At 37.0% G+C, this 14,187-nt stretch overlaps 1 protein-coding gene across 1 annotated transcript; it reads left to right on the top strand.

Annotated features, from left to right (window-relative positions):
- The first annotated feature begins 6 nt into the window (after positions 1 to 6).
- On the top strand, positions 7 to 13,455 carry SSX2IP (synovial sarcoma, X breakpoint 2 interacting protein). Its single transcript, XM_009079034.1, has 13 exons — positions 7 to 78; positions 772 to 938; positions 1,187 to 1,387; positions 2,988 to 3,098; positions 4,122 to 4,257; positions 5,855 to 5,930; positions 6,008 to 6,179; positions 8,643 to 8,793; positions 9,961 to 10,097; positions 10,528 to 10,701; positions 11,737 to 11,848; positions 12,993 to 13,113; positions 13,302 to 13,455. The coding sequence occupies exons 1-13, from the start codon at positions 36 to 38 to the stop codon at positions 13,453 to 13,455; spliced, it is 1,755 nt and encodes a 584-aa protein (XP_009077282.1). The 5' UTR covers positions 7 to 35.
- Positions 13,456 to 14,187: the final 732 nt, after the last annotated feature.

Below are 14,187 nucleotides of genomic sequence, written 5' to 3'. Positions count from 1 at the left end.
ACCAGTTGCTCAGGTACCTGCCTGTCGTTGTTGCTATGGGAGATTGGAAAACTATTACTGTGCCAGTGCTGTCATCAGGTGAGCTGGTAATATTTTGAATTTAGTGCATTTCCTAATTTTACCAGTGATGTTGCAGTGGGAGAGATTGGAGTCTTGTGCATGACATATTTGACTACCTAAACAGAACATTAAATATGTAGTACAAAGAATGCTTTGTCTTGGATTGAGTCTGCTAAGACTTTTCAGTCACACTTAATTTTTTTAAATCACACCTATCAGCGTATCTTGTGCTCTCTGAGATACTTGTATTCTTTTGCCTCATAACTTGCTTGCAAATTTATGAAAGGATTAAATATTTTCTTGCCTGGTTTTGCCTAGTAGAAGAGTAAATTCCAGCAGACACTTACCAAGAATAAGGATACCATGCATTGTATGGGAATTTTCACTAAATGCACACCTCTTGCACCTATGTATAGAAAAAAAAATTATGCTGTAACAAGCCAATACAGAAGAAAGTTGGGTCAATTTTTTTCTTGGTAGATGAATAGAATTTGAAAGGTACAATACCTTAAAATGTTTTTAGTCTTTAAATCTTTGGTAGAAGTTTATCTGTTTTTTTTATTCTAAATTGTTTAATACATGTCATTCTAGATGAAATTCTAAGCTCTAGAGTTGTAAATTTCTGAAAATAATAATTTGAATACTTAAGGATTTTTTTAATGTCTGAAACCATTAGCCCTGATTTGTTTCTTAATGTTTCTAACTTTTTAGATAGCAAAAATATATTTCAATATACCTCAGAAAGAAAGATATCTCCTACAAGCATGAACTCACAAGTGCTACGCTTGTCACTGCCTTCATCCAAAAACATGCACAGCTTTTTCAGTGCCTTCTGCACAGAAGAGAATATTGAACAGAGTATATCCTATCTTGATAGGGTAAGCCAGATCTTTTTGTTTATTGGAGGTTGTGTGAAGGTGACATTAAATCAATTGTGGTAAAACAGATTGGCTGGATTAAGAAGATTCTTCCCAGTGGTCAGAAGCTGAAGTCGGTGGGGAGTAGGATTTAGGTTTTTCCACTTCATACAGGATTTCACCTGATACTGTTTCTGTCTTATGGAGAATTGTGAGAAATTGATCCAGTTATTGATCTCTTTCCCCCACCCCTGCTTGTCTTTTAACAGGAATTGACAACATTGGGTTTTCCCTCTATTTATGTGGAATCCAAAGGAAAAGAATTGAATTTAATATCTATCGTAAATTGTATGAATGAATTGCTTGTACTGCAGCACAAGAATCTTCGAGCTCAGGAAGAAGTAGAAATGCAGCATCTGAAACTGGGAAGTGATATGGATCACTTACAGAACTGCTATGCTAAAGTAAAGGTACAAAACAAGATCATTCCATCAGTGTCATGCAGCTCTGGACATTCTTAACAGCAAGTGGTTTTTTGTTTTCTCCCCAGTACTAATCTGCAGTTGTATTTTCACGTGCATTTGGGAGGGTTTTTTAAAGTCTTTTTTTCAGTTGAAAATGTTTTAAAGTTAATGAAATATGAGATCATGAGAGAACTGAAAACTTATTTAAAATTGTGGCCTCTTTAATCAAGGAAGAGAGGGAAGACTCTTTGGATTGGAAGTATTTCTCTTCACTGTGGGTAAAAGTGTTAAACACTTCAGTTCATACCATTTAGTATTGCTTAAAAGGCTATGCCCAGCTCTAAAAGATAAATTCCCAATGTAATTTTAACATGTAAAAGTGTAGGTAACACTTCTACTACATTACAGAGTTTTTATCAGCCTTTTTCCCCTATTGTAATTTTTTCCACATGTTTTTGTTGTTGGATTCCTTGGATATCTGACTACAAAATCTCTTTGTAATAATTGCTCGGAAGCTGTTGTCAAACCAGAAGTTACTCAGCTTCATTTTATCACAGGATAAACACATGCACAAGCCCAGTCACTGTGGAGTAGCTGATATATTGGGAGTTCACAGACTGTGCTACTTCATAGGTCCTTGTATGTGCAGTCATATAAGAAGAGACTTTTCTTTTTGTTGATTCTGTCAAGAAAATAAAATATAAAAATTAGAAAATATTTCAGTGCTTTTATAGGCTTGCTTTTCACTTGGCCAGCACCATCTCCTTGAGAAATATTGCTGCAGATTCACAGTCACAGTAGTCCTGTTGAGAATGGTCATCTACGTAGAAGCATTTCAATGTCACATTAAAAGCCATGTGTAACTTCACTCACTTTTGTGCAAACACTGTATAATGCAGAAGACTCTGGTTGCTTTCCCTAGATGAATAGCTTTAAGGTGAGAGGGGGAAATCTTGTTAGTATGACATCAATCTCAGGGCATTTGATTTGCCTGTCAGCTTGTAAGGTTTGTCATGTAAATTCTTTCAGGTGCCATTCAGCAATCCTCTTGAATTCCACTCTTATGTTACCTTTATTTCAGTGTGGTTTGCTTTGGAATTCTTGTTGCCTAAATATCTCTGCACCTTTGTAGCTCACTACACATATGAAGGAAAAAAAGTTTGTATGTAGTGTTTGGCTGTCATTTATGCTGTCAATTTCAGGTCTGAGTCTCATATTTGTAGATACAGTTTCTTAAGTGCTAGTTTTGCATCATTTGTTATGAGATCATCTGTCTAGCTTTCTCTGCATATGTGAAATGTCCCATTTGCTTTGCTATGGGCAGTCTGTATATGTTAGTTGTACCCTTAAGTATTTAACAGAAACATTCTAGTAAAACTGTACTCCCAAATTCATACAGGTTGCATAGTATCCACCTCACTCTAGCAGTACAGATATGCTTACAGAATCCTGACTTAGTGAAAAACTCATAACTGTATAAGATAATCTGTTAAATATCAAGCCATATCTCAAGTGAGGTGGTTTGGCAGTTTGGTTTGCATGGTTTGGTTTTATAATCGTTTGCTATTAATACTTACTGATAGTGAACTATCAACACTTTTTCTAGGAACAGCTGGAATCATCTAAAAGGGAAATAGTTGGACTTCAGGAAAGAGACAGACAACTGCAAAGCAAGAACAGAAATTTGCACCAGTTACTTAAAAATGAAAAGGATGAAGTGAGTTGTTTTGTACATTAGCACAAGTCGTTGCACAGATATTGAAGAATGAAGTTTTTTTGCATGGAGCCTTGTAATTGTTCATTTTGAATGTTTTGTTTTCTTGATAAATGTTGTCTTTCAAGGCAGTTAGCATATTGCACATGGATAAATAGGTTCTCTAAGGGATAGGTCCAAGTTAGGACAATAGGGAGTACTGCAGAAATGCAGATGTGCAGTTTCATGAGACTTTGAGACATTTAAGTCATGAAAGAATCAAGATCAGAAAACACTTTGACATCCATGACACTGCTTAGTTTGGGATTTGTTTCCAGTGTGCTCCTTCCCCCCTGCACTCTACTTCACATGACTCCTAAGTCTCTGTGAGTGTTCTCCATGTTCATAAACATATTCATACAGTTGGGAGTCACAGCACTATCTGTATATAGTGAACATCCTGAAGTTCTAGCTTAACATATTTCATGTGCTGTATGTTTGTAAGGTTAAAACTGAGAGTTGAAAAAAGCACAAACCAACACAACCCCAGGAACTGATGATACAGGTTAAAAATGTGCTTTATGATGTTTTAATGTTCCTTTAGACCAAACAGAACAGTCTGTCTTCCAGCACTTTGCTGCCCCAAACAAGAGTTTATTTTCTTAGTGTAAACCTAAAGAAGCATGTTTTAGAATTAGAGTAAACCTAGATCCTGAGCACAAATTATTGAAAGCCTTTCTCTGCTCTGTTCAATAAAGGCATTAAAGGTTATGTGAGTTGCTGGAACATGAGTTCAATTATACTTGAGGGGAACTATAGTATTATAACCTGTTGCTTATGGTATAGGTTTCTGCAGAAACTAACTCTCCTGAAATAAGTCTGAGGTCAGAATCCATGGGTTAGGAGAGTTCTGGTTCTTTTTGTGAGTACTTTTCACCAGAAATACAGTTTGTTTAGAAACATTGTTTTGTGTGTTTTGGTTTTCTGAAGAAATTTGTGTTTATACTTTAGTTGAAGAGACACACATTTTTGTGGGATTGCTTTTAGGTTCAGAAGTTACAGAACATCATTTCAAGTAGAGCTACACAGTACAATCATGATATGAAGAGGAAAGAGAGAGAATATAACAAATTGAAGGAACGCTTGCATCAGTTAGTCATGAACAAAAAGGACAAAAAGATAGGTAAGTAGCTCTATGAATTTTACCACAGCAAAATAGCATATTCTGTATGTTAACCAGAACCAAATGTAAGCATTTTTATCTTTAAAGGTAATATGGCCCTCTTCTTGTGGATTTTTATTTAGATGTTAGAATGTTAAGGAAAAAATGTAATATTTCATGTTAGCTGAATGTGTAAGACTGTTCTCTATTGTGTTCCATAAGATTATTTACAAAGCGCCAACCAAATGCTGATATTTACAAAATGAGGGGGGGTTTTTTGGTGAAGAAAAATTTGTTTGGAATCAATTCCTAAGCTAGAGCTGTCTCTTCTCTACTTTCTTGCTACTACTGCCATCACAAGAGTTTGGATAATGCTGTAAACACTGCATTTTATGCCCAGTAGTTGCCATCAGGAGGGCATGCTGCATGAGCTTTGTCCCCTTGATATACTGCAGTCTGCTTGTGGTTAACACAAGTAAGGAGAAATTTTATAGAGAAAGTAATATAAGACAGCCGTGACATCTAGTGCTATGTGAAATGAGGAGAAATCAGATCTCCTTTTTCACGAGAGTACTTGTATGCTGTGCAGCCCAAAAATTGTGTTCAAGGCATTAATCAGTGCTATTTAACATGAATATAGGTTTTTTGTGGTGCTGAAAATGGGTATTACTCTTATGTGTTTTAAAAGAACCTGTACCTTTTGGTTCTCCCATATCTGGCCTCGGAGTACTTCTTTATCTCCAGTGGAAGGGAAGTCCTGCTCTCGTCCACCTGCCATCCCCAAAACACTCAGCTATTTGCCAGCTCTCGTGCATCTTTTAGTGAGCTGTTTTAGTTCGCTAAACCAGAAGAAAACTATTCATATTGTTGCTGAGATGGTTTTCTGCTGATTTAGTTTTCTGACAGTGCTTATGGGTCAGGCAAACAAGGTTAGGACACTGTGGAAGGAACACCTGTTTTGGCTGTGGAAAGTCTTTGGGTATTGGTTCAGTAATCTCTCGAAGCCTCACTCTGAGATCAGTAAGACTTAGACATTCTTGACTCCAGTTGGCTAGTACTAGTTCAGGTATCAGCAAGGTCAAGTTACAGGGTTTAAAACCAGTTAATGCTTACTTGCTGGCTAACTAGAATTGAGGTTGGACCACTGATCTGTAGTCATGTGTTGGGTTTGGGCTTTTGTTGGTGGTGTGTGATGTTTTTAATTTTTGATTTGATTCTGATTGAAATGTGGACAGAAGTTTGTTTTGAGGAACATGTGGTGAAACATCAGGAAGTTACCCTAAATGGGAGACAAAACTGACATTGACAGAAAAGAGATTAGAGTTGATATATTGACATAAAGGTTGAAATAGGGATGTAGATGTCATTAATAAAGGCATAAAATAGATAACACAGAATGAGTTCCCTTTGAGTTCCCAAACACGAAACTTTTTTTTTTTTTATTATTATCTTATTTGTGCTTTAAGCAGGGCAATGTGGTTTCATATGGGTCTGAAGACTGAGGGGGATATTTGGTAATGTGGTCTCTTGGCAATAACTACATGTAAATGCATTGTCATCTGAATATTTGTGTATTTGCATGTTGTTTCACACTTTAAAATATCCTTTTCATTTGTAGCTATGGAAGTTCTAAATTATGTTGGTAGAGCTGATGGGAAGAGAGGTGCATGGAGGACTGATAAGACAGAAGCCAGGTAGTTGTCTTAGAACAATATTAATTGAAGCATATATTGTGGGTGTTATGTTGTTACTGTAAGATTATTTCTTCCAGAAATGAAGAAGAAATGTACAGAGTTCTGTTAAGTGATTATGAACAACGCCAAAAACAGCTTCTAGTGGAAAATGCTGAGCTGAAGAAAGTTCTTCAGCAAATGAAGAAAGAGATTATTTTACTTCTACCACCACAAAAACAGAAACCTAAAGAAAGGTCTGAAGATGGCCTGGTAAGTATTCTTCAGCTAAAATTAAATCTCCATGGTAGTTTGGTTTAGTGCTGGAATAAGTTGACAGTTATTTTAAATAGAAAGTGAACTACTTACGAGACTTGCAGTGTGCTGTGTTTAAAATCCATCCATGTTTAAATGTTCTGCTGTCTGAACAACATCCAGTCCATTCTTCTCAGGCAGTAGAAAGCTTGAAAATATACCTTGAATGAATTTTAAATGCAGTAGCTACCATTATCTAATTCTATGTAGCAATGCATGTTGGATTTTGTCTGCCTTCCATACTGGTGATGTAAGCTTTCAAGGAGCTTATGCAAAGAAACCAGGCTTCCCATGGGGGTGGAAGAAGTTCAGTTAGGGTGTGCACCTATAGCATGTGGATTCCAGCAGCTGTTAGTTATGTTTACAGAACTGCTGGTTATGTTCAAGAAAAACGATTTCAAAGTAAGATGGCTTATGGCTTTTGTGTTTGCAGATTTTTAAGTATTTCTTTACACAGGATATTTTCATGGAACAGGATACTGCCTATTCATTGTTTGTCAGAGTTTGTTTATTCATTTTACTGATTTCCTGCTAGAAGTCACAGTTCTGCTTTGATGTCAGAGTGAAGTGGAGAATAATCTAGAGAGTTTACTGAGCTTTTGCTTAGCAATAAATGCCCCTGGCATCAGAGAGTAGAAATACACAAAACATGCATGAAGGCTGGATTCAAGGAATCATTTGAGATTGGCATTGTACTAGTAATAGGCTAGTAAGAGGATATGGGTACTCTACAGAGCAAAGTATGAAGCATTTTCTGTAACAGTAAGTAGTACCTGTTTGTACATAAAAATGTGCATAGATGGAGCCTTCCAAAGTGTGCTGATTCCATGGAATCCAATACTTGCTATTCCACTGTCCTACCCAAGTTACTCTACTAATTTCTTTATTTCTGAGCCATCTTAGGTGCTCTAGTCCAGCCCCTGAATGTGCTGTGTAGAAAAGCACTGGGCTTTCTCTCTGGCTGCTTCTTTATAAGATGTGAATAAACTCTTCTTAACTTGACTGGATGGCTTGCCCCCATACTACATAGAATGGCACCCATGGGCATTTCATGAAGTAGTCAGTAATGTGCAGTGTGTTAGCCTTTACCTGAAACAGCCATCATGTAGGAAATCAGTAGGTCTAATTATTGCTGCACTGTTCTTGGGTGATTAAACAAGTATTTGTTAACTGTTTTAGCATTAATAGACTGTTCAGAAAATAATAAAAGCCTGCACTGAAGCTTCTGAGTAGTTCTCTTGTAATAGTGCTAATTAACCTGATTAAATATAACAACTACTTACTAGACAATAGCAATTTCCAGTAGAAGGAGAATAATAGAAGTATTTACTAGATGCAAGTCTCAAGTGGAATTATTTCAGCAGGCTTGTAGGATGATATGGGATTTGTGGGCTCTTTGATTTTGATTTGGGTTTTTTTACCCCATTTAATCTCCCTTATACCTTCTCTAATTTCATGCCACCCTAGAACTGGGGATAGTTTTTGTCATTATAGGGACACTGCTTAGTTTTTTACATTTATCAAATAAAATAAGCAGGAAGAATGCTGCCTAAAAAATGTTTTTGAGAAATAGTGTGTGGTTTAGATTTAGTCTATCCCACAATGTGTATAGTACATGGATTAGCATTTTGTTTAGAAATACTGTTTGCTTTGTGAATGTCTGAAGATCTATTTCCATGCAAAAGATCTGAGAGTTCATGCATGTTTATGGCTCTTAGTATTTTGGTGTGAAACCTGAACTCTTATTGTATCCCTTGCAAAATAAAGATACCTCAAAAGCCAAACACTGCATTTCTACTTAGGAATGCTAATTCATATCAACTCTTAGAAGGAAGCACACACCTTGGAGAGTGGCAGCTACTAGTGTATTTGCATCATTTATTGCTGTGCAAAACAACAAGCCTGAAAACAGCCAATCTGTCATGTTATCACAGTACTATTCAGAGTGGGAGAGGGAGGTGCTAGTTCCAGTATACCTTCAGTATGGTGTGGGTGTTCTTAATCATGGAGAAAAATAAGGCAGGTACAAATGGCTTAATTCTCAACAGGAGAAAATTTGTGTCTTAAATCTTGTTCATGCTGCACAGTGAGTTTATGGGCAGCTACCGCTTAAGTCTGACAGCAGAACTCAGCAGTCTGAATTTGTCTAGCTTGAAGATGTGTGAGAGTGAGTCTTGCTGGCTGACACATTGTCTCTGGTGGGGTTCTGGGGGCTGCCAGGTCACTTCTGTCTCTTCAGCACTGTGCTGTCAGGGAACTCAACTCCCTGAGAGTCGAATATCCCTGGATGGAAAAATCTTTGCCTGTATGTAAGGGTTTTTCTTCTTCAGTAAATTAAATCTATGTACATATTTAAATAAACAAATATACATCTTTGGAGTGGTGCAGTGGTTTGCAGTTTCTCATTTCTTGCTTGTACAGGTGCTGTCAGACCTGGAGGAAGATATTGCAGAGTTAAATAAAGAGAATATGTGGGAATTATCTTGTGAAACTGTGCGAGAGCAACTGACCAACAGCATTAGGAAACAATGGAGAATGCTGAAAAACCATGTTGAAAAGCTGGATAACCAAGGTAATGGTTAACTGTATTACATGGACATATAAATACAAGTAACACTTTGAAGCAATTGGATGCAAAATATATAATCCCCTCTCAGGAGCCTCAGCTTGCCATGTCCATCCCTCTGAGACTCCTTGTGGCATTCTAAAATGAACTGTGTGATGGTATGGTGCTGGACGCTCCTCATTTCCAGCTGTTAAACAGCATTAAAAGACAGCTAAAAATATATAAAATTCTTTCCTAGTATTATTTTCCCATGCAAGCAAATGCAGCCACTACCACAGGGATGTTTGCAGTTGAGAGTCATGCATGCGGTTGAGAAGGTCATGCATGCAATTGCAAATGAAAGAGCAGATGGTCTTTGAGAATATGCTTATAGCCTAGAAAGGGTTGCAAGAATGCTTGTAATACTTGATTTGGTGTAACTAATTGTAAAATAAGCAGCAGGAAAAGTGTTTCAATTATTTGCTCTTTTCTTGGAGTCACCTTTTAGGTTTTCTTGGTTTATAGGGCTGACCACAGTGTAGTCCTTTAAGATTCTATTAATGTTCAAATACTGGCATAGTGGGATCAAAACTTGGCTCATTACAATCATTGTGATATAGTTATGCATTAAATAAAACAGTATATAATTGTACAAAATACAACTCATTCCTGTAATTCATTCCCTTACTGGAAGGAAAACTTGCATTCAGTGTTTGTTAGCTCAGTTTCTCCTTCACAGGACTTGAAGGAAAAGGCTTTCTTTCTTTTCATATCTGTGATAAATATAGTTACTGTCATATTTCTGTGAACACACAAGCCCTTCAGAAATGGGCTCAGAATAACAGCATGTCAATGAAAAAAAAAGGTTGTCTTGATTTTTCTTTCAAATGAGTGCTGAAAGAAGTGAGGATTTTTTGTGTGACACTCATTGCAGTGCAGACACTTGGTTTACCTTGGGGAATTGTGAAACAGCTATGTTTTGATTGCTATTTTTTTCTGAGCTTGTATTTGGTGCATAATTACATGTATAGCATCAATTTTGGATCTCTTGTCTCTGATAGAAGTGCTTTTGTATACACTGTGTCTGTCTTTCAGGATGAAACAAATAGTCTAAAACCTTTTGCTCTTGCTAGGAGTCTCTGATGAGAGAGTTTTTTTCCCATTTGTTTTTAAGAAGCTTTTCTTCCCCCTTAGTGTCACGTGGACATTCAGGAGCTGTGAATGAAAAAGATGTCATTTCAAGAGAAGACCATGAGCTGGAAACTGAAAAGCTGGAGTTAGAGATTCAGCAATGTAAAGAAATGATTAAAACTCAGCAACAGCTCTTGCAGGTAGTAGGCTTCAATTTTTCTTACTTTTCTCAACTGAATCTAAGTGGGTTTTACTTAATGTGCCACATTTCTTGCCTCTGAGCCTTTCTCCATTCTTTGATAATGCTTTTAAAATAAAAACTCTTAATGGTTGGTCTGAGTGTAGATGTGATGGTGGGTGAGTTAGTAATTTAATGAGCTCGTAATCCTGGTAGGAATAATTCTGGGGGCTAAACAAAGGTGAGGAAGCCTGATGAGGCCAGGTGGCTGAACAGGGACATTTAGCTTGCTATCTGAAACTTGACCCCACCGTCCACTGACTTGATACTTCCTGTGTTGTTTCCATATTAAGCTTCAACCATTTTTCTGATAAAACTCAACCTGTGGAAACACTGCACCTCTCAAGTCACTCCCAAATGAATGTTTGTCTTTTGCTGCTTTATATCTGCAGCAACAGCTTATGTCTCCGTGTGATGATGACACGACTCTGTTACTACAAGACTGCTATTTGCTGGAAGAAAGAGAGCGTCTGCAGGAGGAGTGGAGACTGTTTCGAGAGCAAAAAAAGAACTTTGAGAAGGAACGAAGAAGTTTTACAGATGCTGCTATTAGACTAGGACTTGAGGTATGGGAAAGGGGAGCTCCTCTGGAAATGGTTTTTGTTGCACTCTTAAGTGCAGCCATCCAACAATGTTTGCTGACACCTGTAGAGAAAGATCATTTCCATCCAGTATAAAACACATCTTTAGTGATTCAAAAAGCCAAGGATTTTGTGTGTACCGAAAAATGCAGTAGTTGCAACTGGAACAACCCATTTTTGTTTCATCTTTTGAAATGTCTAAGTACTTCCAAAACGCAGTAGTTTATTAGCTATTAACTGTAGATGCTGCTAAAGTTTGGTTTCCTACAAAAGCAAGGCCTATGCAAATCTCAGTCAAATCTGGCTGCAGCATTGAATTCTCAAAGGTACTTGATTACAAAACTTTTGTGGAAACCAGTGACTGTTGCAGAAACACCAAGTAATTGCTGTGTTTCCCTTTGTAGGGTCATTATCTGTTCATTCTTGTTAAACTGGCCAGTAAGCACATGTACTGGAAGGCAATCAGTGTAGATGTGTCTGTGAATGAGCTTTAGCAGATGTGTCCTTTGGTCTAGCCAGTAGTAAGGTCAAAAACATGAAGTGGCTTACAGTTTTGGCAGGGGAAGGTCAGGATGATGTGGTTGTGAAACTCTGATGGTACAGATATGACAGGAAAAATAAAAAGCCATTGAATAAAAAAGAAGCAGCAATGCTTACTGGCAGCTGCCCTGGGTGAGGGCTCCCTCCAAGAGGTAGTGTTACACCAAGGGGGGAAGGGAAGCATAGGAGGCAGCAATAGGAGAGAGATGGCATCACCAGAGTGGAGAACAGTGAAGTGAAAGGATTAGTCAGACCTCTGTGAAACAAACCATGGGGTTTGGCTTGTAAATAAGTGCCTCCTTAGCTAATCCTCGTTGGATTCAAAAGCTTGTTCACATGACAGTAATTCTGTGTGAAACTGCTGGCTCTCCTTGGTTACATGGACATGTTACAGCTCTTGCTTTCTTAAATAGAATAGCAGCAGTTTGTGGGCTAAGCTTGTTCCTGTGATCATGTGTAAACTGTCATTTCTTTTCCTAGAGAAAGGCATTTGAAGAAGATAGAGGAGCATGGCTGAAGCAACAGTTCTTAAGTATGTCTATTGATTACAAGCACTCTGAAAATGTGACAACTCCAAGTGCCTTCTTAAGAAGCAAGTATTTGGTTCAAATTATATTCTTGTAAGCTGCTTGTGTTCTTGTTAAATAAGCCTTCATCGTATGTTCTGAATTCTTGTCTCTCCTCTGTGCAAATCCTGTAGTGCTTCTCCAGGTGTGAAACGAAATGATCTTCCCCAGTAGGAAAGGTTTTATTTATAGGAACAGAATTGAGATTGTTTGGCTGTTGCTCATCAAGAATGACTTGATTTAGTGATCTGTGAGCTGAGATCTGTTTAACATTCACTGCACACTAAAGCTGTTGATTTGCAATTGCAGGTTTCCAAATTCTAGTGTTTCAGGATGTATTTAGTACCATATTTTATCTTCTAAATGGCATTCTTCCATCCTATGTATCCTAATCTTAAGCTACTGGATAATAGTAACAAAACCAAAAGTGTCAGCCATGCAGAGAATCATACTGCATATGGATGTTACTCCACAGCTTATCATTAGAATTCTTTTAATGTTAAATTTTTTGACAACATTTGTCCAAAAGCTTTTAATTCTGTAGTGATGTGACAAATAGCATAGAATATGGAATCATTCTTTTTTTTCCACTTCCTATTAAAGCTTTGAAATCTAAATGTGAGACAGAGTTAGCAGGGACTGATCTGGCCCTGCCAAGTTTGCCATGTCTTTCTGTTGACTTGAGTGATGGTTAAGTTCATATAGATGCTGTGGCATCTAATTCATTGCTTCTAATTTTTTTTCCTATACTCTAACGAGTCTGCAGGTTTTTATGTTGGTGTTAATTATTGTCTCTGCATGCTAGAGGAGTCTTTACTTAAGGAGTAAAAAAGCTTTATCAATTCTAAAGTGGAAACTACATTTGAGTGACTTTAAACTTGATGTCATATGACTACTTGCAGTGGTGGCTGTGTATGCAAGTGCTGCATTTTTAAATTTAGAATCCTAATTTTAGGATAACTTCCTTCAATAGCATTAGGTATACTTACAAAATTTCATCACAGATCTATAACAGTAAGATTTATTACTACAGATATGCCTTAAGATGTTTGCTGTGGCTTTTATGGTGGTTTTTGGTTGGTTTTTTTTATAAGCAGAAGACAAACATTTGAAGGACTTGCTTCTGTTCAGTTGCACTGTAGTTTAACTGGTGATATGTATATCTCTTAGGTTCTGACCAAGACAATTGGTTGGTGAAATCTGCATCTCAGCAAAGAAAATCTCACTGTGTGTTGAGTGGTCCTGTTTCAGCAGAACCTTGCCAGACATCTCAGTATATTACATGTAACAGGTTTGTGAAATGATGTTGCAGATGATTTTTATAATGCTGAACTCTTTGTAGAGACTGGCTGAAAGCATAATGTATGGCATATGGTTGGTATATAACAAAGGATATTAAGCATCCTATCATAAAAGCAGTGCTCTTTCTATTCAAAGCATAATTTATATTCACTGTAACATTTTGTTTTCCATTTCCAGTGTTACTTCAAAAAAATCTGCTGCAGATAGCAAGCCAAATCTGTGGGTGGAAAGTGATGACAAAGAAGAAACTGAAGAATGCACAAAGTCATGGGAAGACTCTGGAGTTGGCACTCTGCTATGTAGAAACTTGCACATGGAACAACTGCCTTAGACTTCCTAGGGTTGCCTGCTGGGTGTTCTGTTAGAGATTTGTTCATAAGCTTATCATTCTAAATGAAACAGAATGCTGTGAGGTTGATCATTCTGCTAGAGGATTATGTGGTGATCTGAGTTGTGGTGTGCGTTGTATGTGCGTGCACATGGCTTTTACTTTTTTAGACCATTTTTTTGCCTCTTTTTCTTGCAACTCTTGAAAGAAGATAATTAAATATATAAAAGCTTTGATATTTTTCTAGTAACAGAAGCTCTGATTCTGTGAATGAAGCAATGGTCTGAAACTCTGACTGTAATAAAATAAATACTGGAGCATCATTAGTTTTCATCACAGGCAGAGATAGCACTTTTAGAGATTGTTGAATTATTGGAAACATTCATTTGTCTCATGTGTAACTGGCATTAAATCCTTTTTTGCCTCGACTTGAATGTACAGTATACTGTAGATTTTTAACAAAACAGGTTCTATATTTATTGTGTGATTTGAAAATACCTCTTTGATATTACAATGACTTAAAGCGCAAAATCTTTATATATTTGTAAATAGACAAAGTGGTGATGCTGAGAAACCATGAAATGAAACACATGCATACATAAATATTATTTTACATGGCATTTTAAATTGTTTTATAGTGATATTCAGTTTACAGATGTATTAGGACTTTCAATGGTTCAGTCAGGAACCGAAGTATTTCAAATGTGAACAATAAACATGTAATTCTAAAAAAAT

The sequence above is a fragment of the Acanthisitta chloris genome, unplaced genomic scaffold, assembly GCF_000695815.1.
Source record: "Acanthisitta chloris isolate BGI_N310 unplaced genomic scaffold, ASM69581v1 scaffold29697, whole genome shotgun sequence".
NCBI classification, from domain to species: domain Eukaryota; kingdom Metazoa; phylum Chordata; class Aves; order Passeriformes; family Acanthisittidae; genus Acanthisitta; species Acanthisitta chloris.
Note: the sequence above shows the minus strand (reverse complement) of the source record. Positions and strands in the feature narration are given on the sequence as shown.